At 45.0% G+C, this 23833-nt stretch overlaps 1 protein-coding gene across 14 annotated transcripts in view; it reads left to right on the top strand.

The window, feature by feature from the left end:
* LOC126547062 (uncharacterized) overlaps positions 1-23833 on the top strand; it is a 273332-nt gene that overhangs the window by 218024 nt on the left and 31475 nt on the right. For all 14 annotated transcript variants that reach the window (XM_050194897.1, XM_050194899.3, XM_055062716.1 and 11 more), the window contains one exon: positions 4319-4491. In XM_050194897.1, the coding sequence (XP_050050854.1) occupies positions 4319-4491 (173 nt within the window). The remainder of the gene's footprint in view (positions 1-4318; positions 4492-23833) is intronic.

The raw sequence follows: 23833 nt of genomic DNA, 5'->3' as shown, positions 1-23833 counted from the left end.
TCAATTGTTGTGCTAGCTGTGATATACTCACCCACGTTCATACTCACGTCTACTCACACTCACTCACTCACTCACATTCACCCGCACTCACTAACTCACGTTCACGCTCACCTCCACTCACCCATGTTCGCATTCACCTGCATTAACACTCATGTTCACACTCACAAACACTCGCCACGTTCACACTCACCTGGACTCGCACTCACAGGCACTCAGTTCCACTCACCACATTCACACTCACTTCCACTCACACTTACAAGCACTCACTCTCGTTCACACTCACCTCCACTTATACTCACTCACGTTCACACTCACTTCCACTCACACTTACAAGCACTCACTCTCGTTTACACTCACCTCCACTTACACTCACTCACGTTCGCACTCGCACTCACTCGCACTCACCTCTGCTCACACTCACTCACTGGCACTCACTCGCATTCACCTCCACTCACACTCACCTCCGCTCACATTCACTGGCACTCACTCGCATTCACGCCTTTGAAATTAATGTGAGTGAGTGGTAGTGAGTGTGCCGACCTATGCACAGCACATGGGGCATAGTGCTGTTGTCATGAGTTTCATGAAAAGTGAGTGTCATGCTCTGCTCTGGCCGCATCATAGACATCATATTCTGCCGTCGCCACCAGCTCGATTTTGTTTTGGTTTTCCATCACTGCGCAACAGAAAAACAAAACACTCCTGTCCTCTTCCAGCTCGACATACATTAGCATCTGGTGCCACAGAAATCCTCTCCGAGATCCTCTCCAAGTGGGCACATTGAAACTCCCCCTCCCTGTCCAAAGAAGCTGCTGGCCCAAGCCAAATTCGAGAAGCGCTTGTGTAAGCTCACAGCCACAATAGCACACGCCTCAAGCCTGTTAGGCCCCACTAGCTCAGCACGTGTCGGTATCTCGCGCTGCAACTATTCATGCAACGCTTCACATTGCGTAGATGTCAACTAAAGTTGAGTCTACAAAATTTTTTAGTGACTTCGGATCGCACGTTTCCCGGTTAGTGCGTCCTTTCTCATTTCTTCCCTTTTCTTTTTAATGTGTGAATGAGGTTCTACTGTAGTGACAAAATGCAGCATGTTGGTAATAAAATTTACCCAAAAAATTGTTGATCAGGTTGTCAAACATTAGGGGAACTGAAGTAAAAGGAGGGGAAGGAGCTAATGCACTGCCGTGAGAAATAGAATTACAATTACAGTCGAACCCGGATATATCGAACCCGGACATTTTCTTGTCAGAAAGCATCCCTCAATATCTAAACAGTCTGTGTAAGTTCACTAGGGATTGCTTTAAAGACCTTTTAATGTTGTTTAATGCCATATACTACTGGCTATTTTTATGGCCATACTATAGACTCCACCATTGCATGAGCAGCTACAGTATCATTCTATACAGTAAATGCTTACTGTCCTCAAAATTTTGAAGCAAGCAAAATTCAATATATCGCCGGCGCATCGCAAATTTGAAACTTTAATTTATGGAGGAAGAAAAGTACTGAGGAGCATGATGTCAGTCAGCTAACCTTGTTAAGCCAGCCTTTTCTAATGTCACACCTTTCTCCTTCTTCTCTTTGGGTCCATGGGTGCTTTGACTCTTGGGTAAAGGGTAAACACAGTTGTCAGACCTTTCGAGGCTGTTTTTGATTCATGACATGCTTCTTCACTATTAGCCTACACTATCATATAAATTGGAATATAGGTCAACCCCATGCCTTGAGTTTAAAAAAATCTGGCAGGACCCATTTCACAATGAATGATGTTGTTACTGCGATTCGCTTTAAAGAAATGTAGCAACCCGTTGTATCACCAACACGGAAGCACCTCATGCATGAATGCACGAGGTGTGTATGCAGCCAGGCTCCTCTCTCATGCTGCGCCTTCTAGTAGTGCCACTGCGAAGTTTGCGTGTGGCGTGCGTGTGATTATATATTCAAAGAGGATTGCCTAAGTGTATATGGTGTGGGTGCAATTCCAGTCAGCACCGGATACATTTTAAGGATCTTTTTGTCATTGAAAAGTGGCACATACCCAGTGACTCAAGTTGGCCTCAAAAAAGTTCATTGAAATGTAGCACACACCCAGTAGTACATAAGTAGCAACCCAAGTTAGTGTCAGAGAGATTCATTGTGTGGCAGATAACCAGTGGCACGTACCCAATGAACCAAGTTGACGTCAAAGAGGTTCATTGAGCGACACATACCTAGTGGCCTAAGTTAGCATGAAAGAAGTTCATTGAAAAGTGGTACATACTCCGTGACCCAGGTTGATCTGACTGTCGGTTTTGAATTAAGTTCCCTCTGCACAGCAACTGAATGCACTGCCCCATAAGACTATGGACCACCCAACATCCCAAGTTGGCAGGGAAACGATTAGAAAAACAGTTGGTAGATAGCCCATGGAAAGTGTGTGAAGTACCCTAAAATTGCTACAAAACACATTTAATCTGTTTGCTCATCTCTTTGAAGGTTTCACTAAAATTCAACAGTTGCACCATACCATTTTCTGTTCTCAAAAACCCTAAAATGATGTAGCACATACCCAGTAGTACATAGGTAGTGACCCAAGTAGATGTCAAAGAGATCCATTGAGTGACAGATAACCAGTGGCACGTGCTCAGTGAACCAAGTTGGCGTCAAAGAGGTTCATTGAAGAGCGGGAACATCAACAAACGACGACGAGCACCGCTAATGTAGGCAGAAAAGAAAATTCCGCGGATGTAACATCAGTATTGCTACGGGTCAATCTTGATGATGCGAGGCTCGCCACAAATAACCTGTCCGAGCGAATGAGTGAGGCAGGGATACCGCTGGCTGGGTGCAATGCTTGCGTTGTGTGCAATGCAGGATCAATAATTCAGCCTGCATTTACTCACTGCACTGTCTGCTACTGGATGTTGACGACCAGAAAAAAAAATTTGGTCACTTGTATATAAAACTTAAAACCTATTTATTTTAGGTTTTTATGAAAACAGCAAAATTTTGCAAACAGCAAACAGCAAATTTTTGTATAAAAGAGTTAAAAATATTGTTTATATTCCTTTTGTATAAGACAGCATCAGGAAGGCACTCAATCGCAGCGCCCATGCGGTAGTGCCATAAAGCGTCTGTAAGTAGGCACAGCAGATGTGATAAGCTGATGGTGAACAAGCAGTACAATAGAGACTCTAGGTTTAGCTGAAATGAAGCATGCAAAGTACATGTGCTATAGCTATCATTTGAAGAGGGATCATGACCCGGAGAAAGGAAGTTTTCCATCCTTTATGAACCATGGAAGTCTATTGTGAATTCTCACTTCTGCATTGTGTACATGTGGGACTCCTTCGGCATAGCATCTTTTCTGTTTTTATATCTGGCTGGCTCACCATTTGCAAGATAACTGGGAGATGCATTCAACTATAAAAGCATGCCTCTTTGGATGGAGATGCCCTTGTCTCACAAAGATCCTGCCATTTAAGTCTCACATTTGCATTCCTGTTCTAAGACTTGCTTGCTGTCAAGGAGTTTGAAGGGTCATGGTGGGGTTAGGCTCCTCACACACATTAGGCAGTGGGGCCACGGGCTGCATGGTTCATGTGCTATGCTGTCTGCTTATGCTTCCTGCTGTTCAGTGTGCCCCACCTTAAATGTAAACTGGAATTTTTTGGTCTATACAGTGTGGCTTTGGCTGCAAATGCATCCTTTAGATGAGCCAGACTGCAGGCACCTGACTGTAACATGTCACTGGCCATAATCAAAGCAGGACAAAATCTGGTAGATTTTGTCCCAATTGTTCGGTTGAAACGAATGAAGAGAACTGTGTCATGCGCTGCATGTGGGGATGTCAGTAACATAAATGAGAGCTAGTGTTGACAAATTAATTTTTGTGGTGTCCACATCTCTCTGTGTCCTGTTTCTATTTTGCTGGTAATATTTATATAGTGGAGTCTCGATGATATGATCACGCCTGATACAAAGTTCAGGATATTAATTTTCGAAAGTTCCTACCCAAGTCAATTAGCTTACAACATGCTAAATTTCAGATGTTGCAAAATAAGGCAGGTTGCCAAGTCACTTTCACTGAAAGCTTCTTTAAGCTGAGTTTATTTTCTTCTTCTTTCTTGGTACTTTGTGTGCTCTGCCATTTTCCCCAAAAGTAATATTCTTTTAGCAAACAAGGATGCAAACAAGGATCGGTTGTTGATCACCGAGGACTTCTTTCATGCACACATTTAATTTTTACCCATAAGCTCATTGCAGGCTGCTGAAAGTGTAAGTACATTTGATTTTCAAATCATCCTAGTCACTTGCAAGGTCTCTGCTCTTTTAGGTCGAGCTCATCTCGTACAGCATCGCATTCACGGTCACGAAGCTACTCCCGCAGTCCCAGCTTGAACAGCGTCTCTTCAGCTTCAAGTTCACCCAGCCGTCGAAGAATCCAGGCTTCATCAGCTGGTGGTGCCAGCATGCTCCCTTCTAGGAACCCATCGCCACCAAAGAAAGGTGACTTTACCTTGCAAACATTTGTATGCTGAACCCATAAGAAAACAGTCTTGAATAATGCGGAATGAGAATGCATGGGAGCACCTGAAAGTTTTCACAGGTGAGGTTGAAACTGTGTACGCCTAAAGGGGTCCTGAATCACTTTTTATCATAGTTAAGAAATGTATTTAACAATAAAACAGACTCTCTCAGAAAAAATTTCGAGCATGCTTAAGCTTTGCCTTCAAGAGTGGAACGCGATAGATTTCAAAGATGCCTGATTGCTTGTTACGCTTCACGGCAACTGCAGCTGTCTTGCAGTTGCGTGGAGACAAGCGCTATGGTGGTGTCGCAAGGAACCGAGTGGACCACACCACTCAGAAAAGGGGTTTGTGTTTGAGTTTCGGCGTAACAGAATTATCTTTTCCAGTATACTCAAATTAACTCTTTCATTACCACGCCTATTTAAATCAATCACTGGTGATTGATGCATTAGATCGCCGATTTCGGCTTGTTGGAGCCATTTCTTATCCACTTAAGGCCATCCAGTAGTGTAGTACAGGCTCTGAACTTTCAGAATCAGTTTAAATTTTCACACTCCGGCGATGTTGTGATTTTTGACGGACCTTTTTGCAAACTAATGTGCGTATATTGTAGCGAAAAGAGGCGTGGCTGTCACCTTCTGCCGCGCTCAAGAAAAAAGCATAGTGCTCACGATTACGCTGCACTAGCATCCAAATTTTTTAATAAAATGACTCCCAGCAAGTCAATAATTAAATTACATCACCAGCTTTGCCGTCCGACAGTGCTGAGCGGTGATAATTAAATGAAAATGACGCCAGCTGTTCACTGGTAAGCTTTGGTTTGGAGTCCGAGTCACTTTATTCCACCAAAGTGTATTTCTGAAGGTACGCTGCATGTCCAACATGTGGACTTGGCATTTTCCACTAGTTTTTAAGAGTTTTGGTTTTGTTTCTCTTGTAAGATCTATGCAAGGGGCTTTGACGGTGTCACTGCAGTTATTGAAAGTCACTCCTATGGCGGCGTCCCGCGTAGCTGTGTCGTGAGAAAAGCGTCATGCTCGAAACTATGCTACACCCACACTTCAGTTTAGTGATGAGGACTCGAATTATGATTCCGAAGATGACAGCAAAGCAGATTCAAGCTCTGATGGCGACAATGTTTTGAGTCAGCTTGGGACATCCGCAGCTGTTCAACGGCGAGTTTCCTTTACTGTCTTGAGCGGTCTCCTTTTTTGTGCGCTCTTATCTGCCTATCTTTTTGCACGACCTGAGAGCTCTACTGATTATCTTCAAGGTGCATACTTCGCTTCATTATGATGTGCTGCGATCGGCAGCAAAGAAACTTCCGTTCACGCCAAGAAGGATGCCTGTAGCACATATCGGTTCAGCACTACAGATCAGCGCAAGACAGTTTACAACAGCGTGGGATTTCTTTCTACTCTTCTTCTCTGCAGAGGTGATAAAGACAATGTGCAAAAATGCAAACAGATATGCATGGATGCATAATCTTGTAGTTGCCCAGCTACTATGTGAGCGATCGGTCCTGGAAGAGGTGCATGACTCTAGACTAACTGGTGAAGTACGTTCCTTGGACTTCTCATTGGACCATCCTCATCAGACCATCCTCAGTAAATGCCGAAAAGGCGGAACTGCAAAATGTGTTACGAGGATCGCAAAGTTGAACAAAAACCATACGTTTTGTGAAAAAAGTGCGAAGTGCACATATGCTTCACGAAATCCAGGAACTGCTTTACTGCCTGGCATGAGCAATGAATTGTCTTAGTTTCTTTTTTATATCAGAAAAACGGCACTTTACTGAGCATTTATATTTTTAAACATTATTGCTGGGTTGTTTATCTTTGAAAGGTATATTCTGAATTTCCTTCGATATTATTGTTTTTATCAACTGGCAGCAAAAATGGCGTTTTCTAGAATTTTTATGTTTCTCCTAATAAACTTTTTTGTTTGGCAACGCATGTTTTTGGAAAGAGTATTTCATAATGCATATTATGCTATGTTGAAATGTGTGCTGGATTATTACTTGTAGTGGTAAAAATTTTTTTTCAGAGACCGATAAAAAACGACCATTTTCTCGCTGTAACGAAAGAGTTAAACCTCGATGCTATCATGTCTGTAGGTTGTGTTTTGGTCATACTTTACGATTTTTCTGATGTGTTTTACTTTGAGGAGTTCAATTAGTTCAGTAACGCACTTGCGCCACACAGAGAGCCTGCGTGGCTATGGTTTGGAATGATGTTTTGCCAAGCGACGTCCAGAGTCGACATTGCATTTTTTGCAGCAGGGGACCCTTCGTGCAATTCCATTAATACTTTCCACAAAAAGTGCTTCAGTGTGTTCACTTGAAGCAAAGTTGTTGGCAATCAAAGATCACCTGTGATCCTCTTTGTGGTGCTCCCAGTCCTTAATGCCTTGGACTGTGAAAGCTACAGTGGAGCAGCGCGATGGTGCCCACAACAATCCACTTACTAAATGTCACTGTGGCACACACTTCAAATTTTATTCTGGGTGTTCACATCAATGCCACTACTTCTAATTTTGCCACCTACGAAGTGCAAAACTCGGAGGCTATCCCTCAGTTTACTGTTAAACGCTGTCTCATCCCTTTGCTGGGCTACAGTGTACTAGACAGCTACGTGTGGCTATACTCGCACCAAGTGCCATGATTAGCACATTTCCTTTTGCACTTATCTTGCTCGTGCGAGTACATAGGAAGCAGCACGCACATCACTTAGCAATAGGTGCTGCACTCTGAAGTTGTGTTTAAAGGATTCCAAACTTAACGAGTCGGGATGAGCGAATAGTGATTTTTAAGACCTAATCAAATACGAGTCGAATAGTGCCACAAGTGAATCAAATCGAATACTTTTCACATAATGAGCAGCTGTTATCACACTTAATGTAACACAATGTTCGCATCCCGGTATTCATAAAGTTAACAAGTTTCTGTCATTACATAGCACATTATGAAGGGTTGTTTCTTCAAAACATAATGAAGCTTGAGAAGCAAACAAGTAGTTTCTTCGCATCCATAGGGAAACTATTCAGAGAGTGTGAATGATCGCTGTAAGGGAAAAGAAAAGGAAAGGTTGGCAGAGGAGAAAAGGAAGAAGTGACAATAAACAAGGATGGCTACCTTGTCATACTGACGTATCTCAGTTTTATTACAAATTTGGCACAGTCAAGAACAGGCTTCGAACCTGTGTTGTGCACCTCATCCGCTTCGTTTCACTGAGGACCATGTGCTTGGATGTTTTTGAAATCGGTGCGGACTGCAACAGGCACGCGAGCGTGGCAAGCCTTTTCCATGGAGGACGGTTCGCTGTTGCGAGTGAGCACTGATCCCTTGTTCAAAACGCTCACGAACAACCTTTTGCTATTGCTGGCACAACGTAACCATGTACGACCAGCATGAGTGAACAAGGCCGAACATGTGAGAGTGCGCAAGACATTTTTCATCGTATAATGGAACTCGAGCAGAGAAACAGTGAACACCAGCAACAAATACTAGAGCTCGTGATGAAAAACGTCCTCTAGCATTCTCGGAAGCCATCGTTGGTGCCGTAAAATCGGATGATTATCGTACAAACACTCAAGCTTGGCTGAGTTTCTATGAGTACACGTTCGACCAAAATAGTTGTCGACAAGACCTTGACAAGGTTACGAATATGCGCTTGTACACCTACGAGGCATAGCGAAAAGCTGGCATGAGTGAGAATCACCCAAAGAGCGCACCGGCCGTGGGCCAAGTGCAAAGACGGTTTTTTAACTTCTTTCTCCGAGAATAAGCTCCAGAGCTGAAACAGCGCTATAACCTTCGAATATAATTCCGGCACTCTGGTAGAATAATTTTTTGAGAAGAGAAGGCTGCTACATGTTGCTGACCCCACGTTATCAGACTCGTCGCTCATACCTAGGATGCTAGAATTGCCGAAGACCATACAGCACGATGTCCAACTATGAACGCCGCATACTGTTGATGACTTGCTTACAGATATTAAATATTTATGCACTCTGCAGTATCAAGAGAGTGCTTCTAACAGCTACAGTACTTCATCGAATGAAGATCACACACCGCGATGTAAAAACGTGACCAAGTTGACATCGGGAGGTCACCCTCTCTCATTTAAGAGCCCATCTTCCTTACCAGTCATGCCAAGCATGTATATATTTCTGTGCAGGCAAATGGGAGTGTTGTCAAGGCTTTAGTAGATAGTGGAGCTTCGATAACAGTTGTAAACAAGAGCAAAATTCCGGACCTAAGCATTTTGGAAGATTTTCCTTTGACTGTGTATGGTTACGACGGCAAGAAACAGACGTATAATGAGTGGTGGGCAGAAGTGTTGATCGCATGCAAAGGAAAAAAAACACCTTAACTAAGGCTGTCGTGCTCGATGGAGTAAAATATCAGTTGCTCTTGTCTCGCCCAGTCATGCAACAGCTACGACTTAGCCTCTACTGGGACGGGGAAGTCACTACTCGAGATGAACGCCAAATGTCTTCGGTTTCATTTACTGAACATCAACGGAAGTCCACTACAGCGGCGGACATTATCAAGCTGTATTCAGAGCTAATATGCGTCAGGGGCTCTCCGAAGGCCACATCAAAGTTTGAAGCACTGTTTGAACTTCGTGACAAGACTAGTGAAACGCAAGACCTACAATATGTCCCGAGAGAAGAAACGTTGGTTGAAGGAAGAAATACAGAAGATGCTCGACACCGGTGTAATCCGCCCATCAACCTCTGCCTTCGCTTCTCCGATCACCATTGCTCCTAAAGGAGATGGCACATTTCGTCTCTGTACTGATTACAGGCAGGTCAGCAAACAGAATGACTTATTTCCCTTTCCAATGCTACTTATCAACGAAACCATCAATGAAACAGGAGGCTGTAAGATCTTTTCTCACTTGGACCTTTACAAAGGCTTCTGGCAAGTGCCACTGTCAGAGGAGACTAAAAAGTTTTCCACCTTCGTGACACCATTCGACATATATGAGTATAACAGACAACCTTTTGGCTGGAAGAACTCACCCGCAAGGTTTGAGAAGATGATGAACAATGTTCTAAAGCCATATATCGAAATTTTTCTCAATGTTTACGTTGATGAAATCATTGTGTATTCTAGGTCTGAACAGGAGCACACTGAACACATGACAAAGGTCTTACAAGCACTCAGCATTGCCGATCTGAAGATCAATGAAAAAAAGAGTGATTTCTTTTAGCCCAAGGTCCTTCTCGGCAGAGTGTTCAATGGTACTACAGCCAAATCTCGATATAATGAATCACGCGGGACCGCCGAAAATCGTTCGTTATTTTGAAATATTGTTGTAATGAAAAACTTGCGGTTATAAGCCAGTGGACAAACCTAGGAATGAAAATGACGTACATACTTTGGCAGGAGACGTGTGTACAAACAAGAATACTCTAAAATAAATATGTTTCACTCGCTTCAAAGCTGCTTTATTTGAAGAAATCAGTGATATTCTTCAGGTGCGTGCAGCACATGACTGGCTAGAAATGCGTCTACATCTTCCTCTTTGCACAATACCTCGTCGGATCCGTCATTGCACTGAGCAATGAGAGTGTGGACTTTGTTCATGTGCACTAAAACATCGATGTTCGACACGATCTCATCTTCTGTGTTCGGTGACCCACAGTCGCCTTCCTTCAGTTCGTCATTATTACTGGAGACGTCGCGAATGCATTTAACAATCTCATCGGTTGTCAGGTCCGCTGCCATTAGGGCTGCGGTGTCGCTCTCCACGTAGTCATTGAAGGAAGAGACGGCGGGCAGCAGTTCAGCGGCGTCGGTCTACAGGTCTTCTGGGTTGTTGTCGGTCACCTCCAGGTCATCTTCAAGCTGCACAGGCGCTTTCAGAAGCCCTGCTTTTCGCCATCAGTTGATAATGGTGGACGCCTTCAAGTTCCACCAAGCTTCTGTGAGCATTTCCGCTGCCTGACAAATATTGATTGCAGTCAGCTGCTTTAGGCGGAGGTTGATAAAGAATCGCTGCACAAGGCACTTGCGAAATTCTGCTTTCACACTCTTTATAATGCCCTGGTCTAGAGGTTGCAGCAAGGATGTGTTGTTTGGCGGCAGAAACTCCAGGCGAATGTGTGTTAAGCAAACATTCACAATGTGAGCAGAGCAGTTGTCGACAACCAGTAGAATTCTTCGGTCATCCCTCCTCATTTGGTCATCGAGTTTGATGAGCCAATTGAAAAAGAGTTCTCTGGTCATCTAGGCTCATTTGTTGGCGCAGTAGTTGTACGGTAACGACATGACGTTTTTCATGCAGCGAGGCTTCACGTACTTGCCGATGACGAGCGGTTTAATTTTCTTCGTGCCTGTTGCGTTGCAGCAGAGCAGGACTGTTACGTGAAGGTGTGACTTCTTTCCTCCTTTGCTTTGCTGCCCTTTGAAGTGCATCGTCCGGTCTGGCAGGAGCTGATAAAAACATGTGGTCTCATCCACGTTGAAAATATCGTCTTAAGAGTATGATTCAGCCACCTCTAGAAAACAATCAATGCACAAGAAATCTGCGCCTTCTCTGACAGCAGCCTTTTCCTCGCCCGAGACTACCTGCCAAGTTCCGTTCCTTTGGCGGCAACGAAAAAGCCAACCCACACTGGCGTCGAACCCAGTTATTTCAAATGCATCAGCAAATTCACAGGCTCTTTCTTGGAGCATTGGGCCAGACATGGGAATGTTTTGCAGTCTGGCATCTTTGAACCGCGTGTGAAGAGCTTGGTCCACATTTTGAAACTTTACCAGTCGCAGCCGTTTCCCCGTAGGAGCGAGTTGCGATTCCTGCTGAAGCTTGACAATCTTGTCTCAGTCTTTCAAAATGGTCATGACGGTCGATGGGGTAATGTCACACTGTCTGCACACGTCGATTTGCTTTTTCCCTGCATCGATTTCCTGCAATATGTCCAATTTGTCCTGCAGTGAAAACTTTTTTCGCTTCTTCTTGGCACGCTAGCTGCATTCATTGTTGGATCTCGTGCGAACATTGCCAAACCTTTGGCGTGAAGTTTTTGGTGAAGTTTGGAGTGAAGCAGTTGGCAATCGACATGGTGATGATGATAGCTACTGCACTCGCGGTTTCTGTTTCACACGAGAGTTGTGGCGCTGTTACTTTTAGCCATATTCATAATACTGATGCTCCTCAGTTATAAAGGGGAAAATAAACTATGTGCATTATTCTGAAATAACTGCTGTATTGAAATTCGTAGTTCTGAAAATTTTTAAATTGAAAGTAGAGGCAATCTGGTGGGGATTTTTAAAATATTCGTAAATTTAAGAAATTCATTGATGTGGGGTTCGTAGTAACGAGATTTGAGTGTACCAAAAGTACCAAACAAGAGTCTGTACGTCAGACTTCCACACTTAAGAAGCCACATGACCTTCATTCGCTGCAAATTCTCTTTGGACTAGCAGGCTTTCATTAAGGATTTTGCATAGATGACAAAGTGCCTGACCGAGCTGAAAAAAAAGAATGTTCCTTTTATTTGGTCCAACGATTGTGAAGTAGTCTATCAAGAATTAGTGTGGTGCATCTCGTCTGACCATTACTAACTCTACCCGACTTCAGCCTGCAGTTTGAAAAGAACACAGATGCATCAGATTATGGTACAGGGGCAGTGCTGTATCAGAGGGACTACAGTTCTCCACTATATCGACAACTTCGAGTCTTAGGGTACTATTCCTATACCTTTAATACTTAGTTCAACTACTCTACGACGGAGAAAGAGGCCCTTGCCATCATCATGGCAGTGCGATACTTTAGATCATACATAGACGGCAGAAAATTCAAGCTGTATACGGACCGTCAGGCTCTGACTATCTCCTCAGTTAGTCGGAGCCAAGAGGACAGCTGGCGCGCTGGATAAACGAACTGCAGCAGCATGATTTTGAGGTTATCCACGGATGCAGATGCGTTATCTAGACTGGCGGTCGAAGTTACACATGAAGTGTTAAACATTACGAAACTATGGAAAGGATGCGAAAGTCTACAGTCTGCCAATGAAAGGTTCGTGGTGCCGGAGACTCTAGTTCCAAAAGTGCTCCACATGTACCATGGCACTCCTGACTCTGGCGGTCATGATGGTTTCTGGCGAACCTATAATAAGCTTCTACAAAGGTTCACGTGGAAGAATATGAAGAGAGATGTAGACAACTATGTTCAGTCATGTCACTTGTGCCAGGTCAATGAGGCAAAGTACCGGCCGGCCCGACAAGCTCGTATCACCACTTCACTCAGATGCACCTTTCGAAGTAGTGCATGTGGACTTTGCCGAGCTGAAAAAGAAGAGCAAAGGTGTGTGCCAAACAGTTATTTCTAGTGGCAATCGACCAATGAACAAAAATGGTAGGTGCACACCGTGGAAAAGAAGATACAAATAGTGTTATTGCGCTTCTTGACCGAGCGATGTTTTCGAATTTGAAGGTCATAGTCTCTGACAATGGACGTACATTCATGAGCAAGAAGTTTCAGCAGTGGGCAGACAGTTGCGGGGTAGTGCTGCGGCGCTGCTCTCCGTATCATCCCCAAGCCAATGGATTGGCGAAGAGAGTTATCCGTGATATAAAACATTTTATGTCAATGTACCCAAATTTCCGAGGAGGATGGAAGTGCTGCCTAGAAGCAGCCATTGCACACCATACCACAAGCCTTGGATGTAGCCCCCATTTCAGCGTGTATTGTGAAGTGCAGAAACTGTCCACTGACCAGGAGCTTGGAATTTTCGAGAAACTTCAGCTAACTGAACAAAAAACACCGAGGAGCATAGCAGGTATCGCGAAGCGATGAAATGCCAGTTCGACAAGAGGCATCGTGGACATATACCTGATATCAAGTTAAACGACTTTGTTCTTGTCCGAAAGGGACTACCAGGAACCGACGTAAAAATTCTTGGTCTGTTCCAGGTTGTGAAAGCGTGTGTGCAGCAAGGCGAACTCAAGACTGCTGGGTATATGAACAGTGAACGATTAGAGGTTGCAGCTGTGAGCAATGTCCTTCCGTATCACCCCAGGAGGGGTGAGACTTAAGAGGGGGAGTGTAAGGGAGAAGAAGAGGAAAGGTTGGGAGAGAAGAGGAAGAAGTGACAATAAACAAGGATGGCTACCTTGTCATACTGACGTATCTCAGTTTTATTACAAAGTAGTTTCTTCGCATTTATAGGGAAACTCTTCAGAGAGTGCACCGTAGCCTGTTATACTACGCAAGTTCTCATGTTTTATGTATATACTGTGCCTATGGGGGTGATAATTTACCATGCCTTTTCTCCAATTTTATGTTTATTTGAATGCAGTTGATGCTTAAAATATTCGAAAACAGTCGAACCCTCATATAATGGTCCCAGATATAACTATTTACCGGTTATAGCGGTCACATTTAACTGCAATTACTATTTTTCTGACCCTGCCTATTGAAACTGTGCCCACATATAATGACTATTTTCAACAGTGGCGTACTGTTACCACGAATACTTCAAAACCGATGTCGGTAAAACAAGGGCGCATGCGAAGTTCCGAAGCACGGAATCACGACCGAAGTTGGTGCACAGCAGCGTGCCTCCCGCTCCAGTCCAACAGTGACAAAGATACAGATGCCGAGATGAGCCAGCGCCATGAGCCGTGAGCCAGAAGCCGTGAGGAAAGTCTCTTGCTTTCAACCATGCTTTAGGGTGATGCAGAACGGTCCCCGTGCACCTCCACGATAGCACGCACCAGTGCTATCGCGGAGGCCACAATGGCAAAACTCTCGTTTTGAGACGGCAAATATCACTACGGCATTATCGAGAGATCGCGGTTCGTCGATGCTTCGTTTACGTCGTTGCCGATAAGCATCGCGATTTCTGCCTTTCAAACTTCGTACATTTCCGACCGAAGTGACATCGAAAACTTAACATTGCGGCTCTCAGCGCGCTCGGGTTACGCCACATCCGTATTCTATTACGCTCTAGGTAAGACCTTTGCAAAATACCGGCATGCTGCAGCAATTCCAGCTAACTAGAATGCTTCCCTATCATGCAGAATCCACTCGTGTCCCGCTGATAGTAAAATGTATAACAAGCTCTCGAAGAAGAAATGGCTGCGGCTGCGCTCGTAGTTTTGAAATGGCAGGTGATCGGAATCTCCCGGGCACCATTTTTAAAGAGCTACAATACCGCATTTTGTTCTTTAGATTATGTTTTTAACGAAAACTTTGAGCTAGATTGGGAAAGTGCCGGGAACAAAAAGTAAGATTCTACGAATAGTCAGTTTCTCCCGAAAGTCGAACCATCGATTGCGATAGCAAATTAGTAGACAGCTATACGAAGTAAGGAAACTAGTTTTATTGGTCGTACAGTAAACGATCGTTAATTCGAAATTTCGAATAATTCGAAGTAGCCGCCGCGGTCCGTCCAGCCATGTATTGAAAGCAGTATGTAACACATCCCGCTAATTCACACTGAAGTCGGCACCGTCACCGATAATTAGAACTCCCCGCCATTGTGGATGGGGAGAGTGCTAGCGCGCGAGCCACCGGAGTGAAGGGGATGGAAAGGGGGACGTTCTTTTCCGGCGGCTGCTGCTTACGGCACGACCATGCAGGCAGTGTTGGGGGTCGTTTCTTGGCAGTGGTGGCAGCATCATCAGCGTGGTGCCGAGTTATTCATCGGCGGCGATGCACGGCCATGTTTTGTTGGCGACGGCGGCGGCGGCATCGAAACCGATACCACAAAATTATAAAGCCGTCTCGCTACATCCTTCTTTGCTAAACTGGTCGAAATTCTGGCCTTTTCATACTAACGGCTGAGAGGATCAACTACAGAGGTGTTGAAAGTGAGAGAAATACAAAACGTTTTGTAAGTTTTATGCTTTTCAGCCGGCATATTTTTAAAATATTGGGCACATATGTAAAGCATAAACTCTATGCAAGCGATCTTGCGTGCGACAAGCGATGAGATGGAAATGGCCGTCGCGTTCACTCTTAGCCTACAAGCCATACCCCATGCAAGCGACGATGTTGAGTGGCGTCGAAGCTAGCGTGACGCATGCTTCATTAATTTAAGTTGACGTATTTTACTGTAAAAAGCAGCGTAAAATATTTCTGAGGGTCTTCCAGTAGGTTCTTATCCGTGCGCGTATAAAAATTCAATTGTTTGCTCCTTCTGTACGACAATCAGTAGTATTTGGGTGAAGTTGAATACATTCAGTTCTGGCTTCACGCTATTGGCTAGTCGCTCATAGCACTTCCGGGCGACGAGCGACAAATTCTAGATTTCTAGAACCGAGCGATCTGTTCAAGCGATGGCCCGTTTTGTCGCTCGAAGCCGTCACTCGTCGCCGCCGTGCACAATATCGCTCTCATGGGGTTTAGCCTTAAAAGCGTCTATGTTGAGTGTGTTTGTAAATTCCTTTCACCACGAATATGCAGAGCCTTGCTGTTGCGTCGTAGTCGCAATTGTTTTCTTTTTTGCTATGCCTCGGTTTATATGAGATATTTTTTCACTGAGCGAAGAGTCAGTGAATTTATCTAGAATTGCTAAGCCAGCACCGATGCCCGTGACACTCTCTAGATATGTTAACCATGCTTCCACTTGTTCTCAATGAGCTTGTGTTCATACAGGTCTGTTCGATTCGCCTGCACCATTGTGAACCAGTCAGTTCACGGCGGTTCACGAGAAGTTCAGAAATTGTGCAGCTCAGTATCTTAGGTGCAGATGCAGTGCTGGCGTTATGTTATGCCAGGCTAATGGGCACAGAGTGCGTAAGTTTGAAGGGTCCTGAACTGCAGCTATGATCGGCTTCTGGGGCGTAAATACATACCACACTTCTGTATTGCCACATCAGATGTGCGTAAGCAAGGTTTTAACAGCGCTCGCACCCCCGTGCTGCGTCGTCATCTACGCCGCTGTTTCGCACCTGTATGCCTGCACCAAGTCGGCACTGACATGGAGTGGGTGCAGCAAAATCATGAACCAGCCCTGCACCTTTCCTGCACCTTTTGAAATGAACGTCATGGCTCAGCGGCTGCTATTGCTGCAAACGAATGGCAGGGTGCATCACCTCGTGAACTGGTTCAGGTGGTGCAGGCAAATCCAACGTACCTACAATAAGCTTTACGTTAAAAAAAAAAACTTTTTCCAAGATCTACTTTCGCTGGATTCAGCCCTTAAGCTGTCAACCAATCACCAGATGTTTTAATGCGCCTTCCCGACTGGACAATAAGTGAAATCACTTGTTCTAAATATTAATCGCCCTTTACTTACGTAACTCTTCTTATACCTTCCTTTTTCCGCGATGAAAAAAAGAATCAAAATACCCTTTTTTTTTTTTTTTTTTTGTGCAGCAGGTGAACATTTTTTTTTTTTCGGCTGAGACTTGTTATGATGCACTAGAAAACAAATTTGCTCAATTTGTTAACTCGTCATCACCGGGCATTGCTTGGATGCACAATTATTTTTAAAGAAAGAGTTCGTTTTTAACCTGCATGTCGAAACTGTTTTATAGTTCATTGCAGCTATCGGCGTCAGTTGCATTCAATCTTTTATATGAATGCTACAGAAACAGCACCATGCAGTAGACATGTAAAAATATTTTTTCACGCGTAGAACTGTACAAAATACAAAAACTCCTTCGAATGCAACGGCCGGAATAATGCAAAACTTCCAGCCGGGATCTTAAACACATCAGGGTCAGAAATTTCTATCTATAGACATTATAGTATAGACATTATAGTATAGACATCATTGTATAGACATCATAGTATAGACATCATAGTATAGACATCACAGTATAGACATCATAGTATAGACATCATAGTATAGACATCATAGTATAGACACATAGTATAGACATCATAGTATAGAAATTGTTGACGCCAACATGACGTAGTGTGTGTGCGCGCGTGCTCACGCCACGGTGGACTATATACACGCCTTGACTGAGCGATTTTTTTTTTCTGACTTTCATTAGTTCAAATTTTGTATAATTCGAATTTTCGTAGCATCCCCACAGAATTCAAATTAATGAGCTTTTACTATGTAAACTTGTAAGCATTTACTTACTAACTAAATTAACAAGCATGGTGTTACAAGCGCACAGTAACACACGAACGCATCTCACTCGATGACCACAGAAACGCACTGTCAAAACACTGGAGTGAGAAAGCGCGGCAGCAGGAGCGAGCGAGTTGACCTTCATGCTGCTTCTCACTTCAATGTGAGTTAAGCAGCGCAAACACAGCGCACACGAAGCTATCGGCCCTCGATGCGCCTAGACGCCTCGACTCTGTCCTGCATCACAGATTGCTTTCAAGATAGGGCCAGCGCAGTCGAGCCATATGCAGCAGCAGCCAGCATAGAGCACCCCCCCCCCCCCCCACTCCCTTCAGGTGCCTTGAGCGCGACAGAAGGCCGTGCGCTTCCTGCCCGCTTTCCTCCCTTGCACGCACGAGATGAAGCCACCATCGTCGGTTCACCCTCACACATACACCATACGGTGTGCGGGGATGATGTTCTTGCCCTTTGACTTTATACGGAACATCTCGGCGACGACAGAAATGCACCTGGAGTGTCTATATACAGTCAAACCTCGATATATCGAACACGGATATATCGAATTATTGCGTATATCGAACAATTTCTATATCATATGGAAAATCGCATGCATTTTTAATTCTTTATTTCGAACGGGGCCAGGTGTAAAATGGATATATCGAACTCCGCCGTCCCAGACCAAGTGCGCTTTGTTGACAGGAGGCGAGCTTTCCCGCAACACTCTCGAAAATAGCGGCGGCGCGATCGGCGTTCTAGACTGCTGCATACGACAGCTGCCCACATCGGTTGCGCCGAGGGCGCCATTTGAACGTAGCGGCGTACACACGCGGCGGCTTGGAGCCAGCACGGCCGCCTCGATCACGCGCGCACCTATGCGCGCACGGCGGGGCAAGCCGCCTCGATCACGCGCGCACAGCGAGGCTTGCCCCCGCCGTGCACGCGTGATCGAGGCGGCCGTGGAGCCAGTTGGAGCGCTTTGTCCGTGCTGAGCTACACATCATGTGCATTGCGGACTTCGTTGGCGGTGACGACAGCACCGAAACAGTGGCGGAGTTAACAGACGTGGAGATCGCGGCAGAAGTGACTGCTGAGCGGCCAAACGAAGACGCTGCCGAGGCTGATCCAGCAAGCGCTGATGTTGCCCCGCTCCCGACTGCAACTGAGGCTGTAGCTGCTTTGGCTGTTGTACGCCGCTACTGTGGCGCAATAGAAGGCACTGGACTGTCTCTTGTGGACCGTTTGGGCTATGTTGAGGACGCCGTGGTCAAGCACGCGGTTGCTAATATGAAGCAGGCTACGCTGCTTCAGTACTTTCAGCGAACTAAATAAATACTTTGTTTGAAGCTTCATGTGAGTATCTATTGCACCACGATTGGTTCATTGATTGATTTGCGCTAGTTTCTGACGCGTTTTCTGCGTGATTTTATATATCGAATTCTGGCTATATCGAACTATTTTGCGATCACCGCGCTGTTCGATATATCGAGGTTCGACTGTAATTGCAATAAAATATGATTTTGGACCAATGTGGTGTCGAATTGTCACTGCCGCGGCCAGCTTCAGTGTCGTTCATTCTTTTGAGTTTTGAAGGGCGACTCCACATATTACAGACTACAGCGACCACATCTTGCGGACCTATCGAATTCATTATAAATAGATTCGACTGTATTAAAAAAATATTTGCATTTACGCATAGTGATTATTCAATATTTTGTTCAAACGTTTCAAATATTTGCGCACTCCTAGTGATGAACTTCAACCATGATGGGGACACACCTCAAGGGTGTGCAACTTGGAAAGCAGACCTGTTTGCTAGATGTTGGCACTTTGGCCTTGAGTCACCTCATCCACAGGTACCATTGGGAGCACGCTGTTGTCCTTGGGGAGCGCGCTCGTCACAGCACCCCGTTGTGCCCGCGACATCTACTCCATGCTGCACATGTTGCTACATACAACTGTAGGGGCTAACTCTGCACACTACAGGGCTGGAATGTGCGCTTGCACTTCTGTGCACCAGTCTCGCTGTACTATGTGTTGCGGACCAGCTTTGTCCTGCACCAGCTTGAACAGTGTATAGTAGCCACATCCAAGTTGCACAATAGCTCAATACAAAGCGAAGTCTGCCATGGTGCCTAGCCAAGAGCAGCAGGAGTAAGTGTGCGCTGGCAAGTGTACGTCTGGTCTGACCTTAAGTTTTGCATGGTTCGAGGCTAGTTGAGTGTTCAAAACTAATAGAAATTAGTGAGACCCATTGGCTATGACACTGATCAGTAGTGTGGCCAAAGTTTCATTCCTAAACAGGTCGGCGCAGCTGAACGTTTGCGGACGATAGTCGGCTATATTACAAGTCATACTTCCGCAAGTACATATTTCCTGTCAAAATCCGAAACCCCGATTTTCACTTACTTCAGCCTTTTTAATAAACTGTGTCAATAAATATACACAGTAACAGTAGGAAGTGCACTGAACCAAACACCCTTCTTGATGGATGTCCACTATTGGCCAATAGCTGCTGCATATGAGAATCTGCTATATAGCGAAATATAGCAACCAGAAAGGAGTGAGGAGGAGGCTTCTGTTGCGAAGAAAGTGTTTCAGAAAAAGGTGACTCCGCGCTCCGCCTGTGAGCTCCACATACCACACACGACTGCAAAATTTGGCTGGATATTCACAGCAATGTATGCTATCCGTGACTGTTTTTTACCATGCCCTAGGTGGGGTTCAGGAGACCTCTTTAAAGGAAGTCAAGACTGACTGCCTGTGCTAATTCGCAACCTAGAGCTGTACAGTCACCAATATTCTTAGACACTTGATTTTTCACATGGCTCAATTAATCAGACTTTGCCACGGTAACGCCACGTTTTCCATAGAACCAGTGTAGCAAAGCGGCCAAAATTTTGGACACAATACGATGTCTTGCTGAATATTTGAAGTATGATCTGCACACAAATGTGGCCATGAACAAAGTTGCCACCATTGAGGTTGCTGCCCATGTTCTTGGTTTATTTGGCAAGCCACTTTCTTGTCTCTCAAGATGCTATCGAGATTTTCATTGACTTCACACCAAACCAGAGCCTGCTTTCGCTGTCAGATCCTGATGAAGCAATGTTGGTTAGGCTGAGCGTCACAGGCAGTGTTGTCAAAATTTGCCACTAGCCAACGGTGCGACAATCATCAAGAAGCTGCGGAAAGCTCGCCGTCAGTATGTTTTGTACCAGTGGACATCTGTAGCAATCAGCCTTGAGATCAGTGTGCAGGGGTTAAACTAGCAGCCATAGAAGCGGCGATCAGTTCAAAGGACAATTTGCTGGCAAATACCACGAAAACTTACCTAGCTTGTTTGTATGCTTACTGGATGGAACAGCGAAAGCTCCCATGTAGATTTTAAAGTAGATTCACACAACACAGTCTAAATTGATAGCATCGCGCATTCAAGGTTGTGCACGCATGTCTGTGCTTCTCAGACAAAGTGTGACACATAGGTCACGTGATGAATGAATACAAAAACGTGCCTATAGCCTCAACCAGAAACAAATTTAAGTAAGCAGATTTTCCGTATGCTGGCACTGTAAAAATCAAACTTATTTTACCACTGAAGTTAACTTTTTCATACTACTCTATTATCCTTGCGACACCCTGAAAGTCTGAAAAATCAGTCAGTGACTGTATTATAATGTGGTCAAGGTGCAGTATGTTGGTGATTGCTAAGCTGTCAAGGGCTTGTACATATGGCACCAGCAACGTCTGGTTGAATTATAAGGGAGACCAAACAGAGAAAAATAATGTCTGACCAACACACAGTGTGGTCAAATACAGTTCATAAGACTTGGCTTTGAAAGTGTTGGTTACATTGAAGAGCTCTTTATAATGGAAAGGTGAATACTTTGCATGCCTTCATAGTGAACATGACCAAGTGCTACTGAGGCAAGAGAAACCGAGACTTGTAGTCAACTTTCCCAAAAGATATTCTTGTGTCCATATGCTTCTCCACTGCCACTTGTGGTACAAAGTCAATCCCGGATATATCGAACTCGAAGGGGATCGCCAAATACAGTAATCCCTCATTATAATGAAATCGCTTTACTCGAAATATCGCTTAATTCAAAATTTCTTCCGGTCCCAACCCAAACGCATGCATTTTAAGTCGCATTACTAGAAGTGCACGAAGAGCTCGACCCGCTTCGAGCAAAGTGGCGAGCATGCAGTGTCAAATTAATGCCGCCGATGAATTAGTCTCATATAGGCATAGAACAGTCCACAAAAGTACCAAAAGGACAACCAATGACCGCCTAGTAACGTGTACCAAGCGGGTGCCGAGTGCTCCCAGCTGCTTACTGCGGAGCAAACGTAAGCTGTCAAATTCCATGGTGCAGCGTGCCCAAACCACTAATCTCGGTCGTAATTGCATCGCTGGTGTCCCCCGTGATAGAATCCACACGAAAATAAAGTTTTCCTGATGCTTTGCAATGCCAGAAAACTGTGGTCTCTTGGATGCCCAAAAGGGACCAAAAGACCGTGGGCAGACTTGTACCGTAGCATTCCATAGGGTACGCTCGATGAACAAAGTTTTACCACTCTAAAGAGCACTTCTAGTGCTGAAACGCGCCGATAAGCACAAAAGAAGTGTTCTTCCGATTATAAGTGTCATGTTCGACGCGAGGAGCTACGTTAACAAATCGGGAAGATGACATTGGGGAAGCCAGTATAGAAATTTGCTTGCCGCTCGCCATAATTGGCCTGCATTTCAATGAAACACTACCCTTAGCTTCGTTGCACATTTGACGGTCCAAATTGACTGATAACCTGCCGAAAACAAAAAATCCTAGCATCACCAGCAGTGAGTCAGGCTGTCAACATGGCGTGTCAACATAAGCTGGTCTTTCCCCAGCGATTTTCTCGAGCCGGTCATGCTCAATTCGTGCATTCCGGCTTTAGACAAACAGTCTAAATGCGTGGTAGGGTCATTGAATTTTGTTCCTGGACATTTGTTAATAGTGCGGATGCGACCGTCTGTGCCATTGTCTCCATTGACAATTGTCCGAGCCACGGGAAGGTCGACAACCTCAAGGCGATTGCTGTAGAATTTTTGCCTGCAAAGACAACCGCGGTACTGCAACCGATGGATCAGGGCATCATTGAGACCACTCAAAAGCTGTACCGCAAGGCTCTTCTGCAGCGCATGCTCACAATGTATGATGCCAGCAAGAGGTACAACATTGCTTGGTGCGATCCATTTGCTGAGCTTACATGGAAAGAACTCCCACCTTCGAAGGTTGCGAACTGCTTTGCAACACGCCGGCCTTTCTCGCGCCATCGTGAGCAACCCTGACGATGACCAGCCTGATGATGACCGGACTTGCAGTGATCTGTACTAGGCTGTTCATAAGAGGTGGAAGGCAAATTCGAGACATTCGCGTTGCCTGACGCTGCTGCTCCTGTGGTCGCCCCAGCGATGGATGCAGACATAATTGACACTGTTGCTGGCCCCAATGAGGACGAAAAGTGGACGGATGAAGAGCCACGTGAAGTGCCAACTATGGTGCAGACGCAGGAGTACCTACGCCTGCTGTGAAATAAAGTTGAATGCATGGGCGGCGACCACAGCCTCGTGTAATGCTTGGTCAAATTAGAGCTCGCACCCGGTAAGAACTTGAAACAGCCAAAGCTCACTGCCTTTGTTTGCACCTGAATAAAGTTTTACTTCACTGAATACATTGTATTTTGACTTCCTTGCAGTTGTGGCACAATTAAAGCTCAACTGCTTTAGATTTTCTCGAGTGGTCACTTATATCGAATTACCGCTTACAGTCGAAGCCCACTACAACGAACGCCGTTTCAAAGAAATATTTCCATTTTCCCATCAGCTAGCCATAGAAGTCAATGCAAAAAGGTTCTCGCCACAACGAACAATTTTTTGGGCTTGTTTTCGCTTCAACGAAATTTTCGCTCGGTTGAGCTGGGTTCTAAAATTTGTTTTGCGATAAAATAAACATAACCCCAATCGTCTGCAATTTTTCGTACATCCACGCCGCTTATGTTCACAGAAAACGTGCGGCCCCTGCACCGTCACCGATAAACAAACTCATGGAGGGGTGCCATTGTTTGGTGGTGATCATGATGGGGCTAGCCGCCTTGTGGCAAGGTGCAGGCCCACTTTGCCAAACGGGAGCCACAGCCAATCTGTATCCATCCTAGGTCACGCGATCGCTGGCGCAACGCGGCGATGCAGGTTTTAGTTTGTGCTTGTGCGCGCGGCCAGCATGACTACAAAG

Source organism: Dermacentor andersoni, chromosome 1 (assembly GCF_023375885.2).
Source record: "Dermacentor andersoni chromosome 1, qqDerAnde1_hic_scaffold, whole genome shotgun sequence".
In the NCBI taxonomy this organism is placed as follows: Eukaryota; Metazoa; Arthropoda; class Arachnida; order Ixodida; family Ixodidae; genus Dermacentor; species Dermacentor andersoni.
The sequence above is the reverse complement of the archived record's forward strand: the minus strand, read 5'-3'. Positions and strand labels throughout refer to the sequence as shown.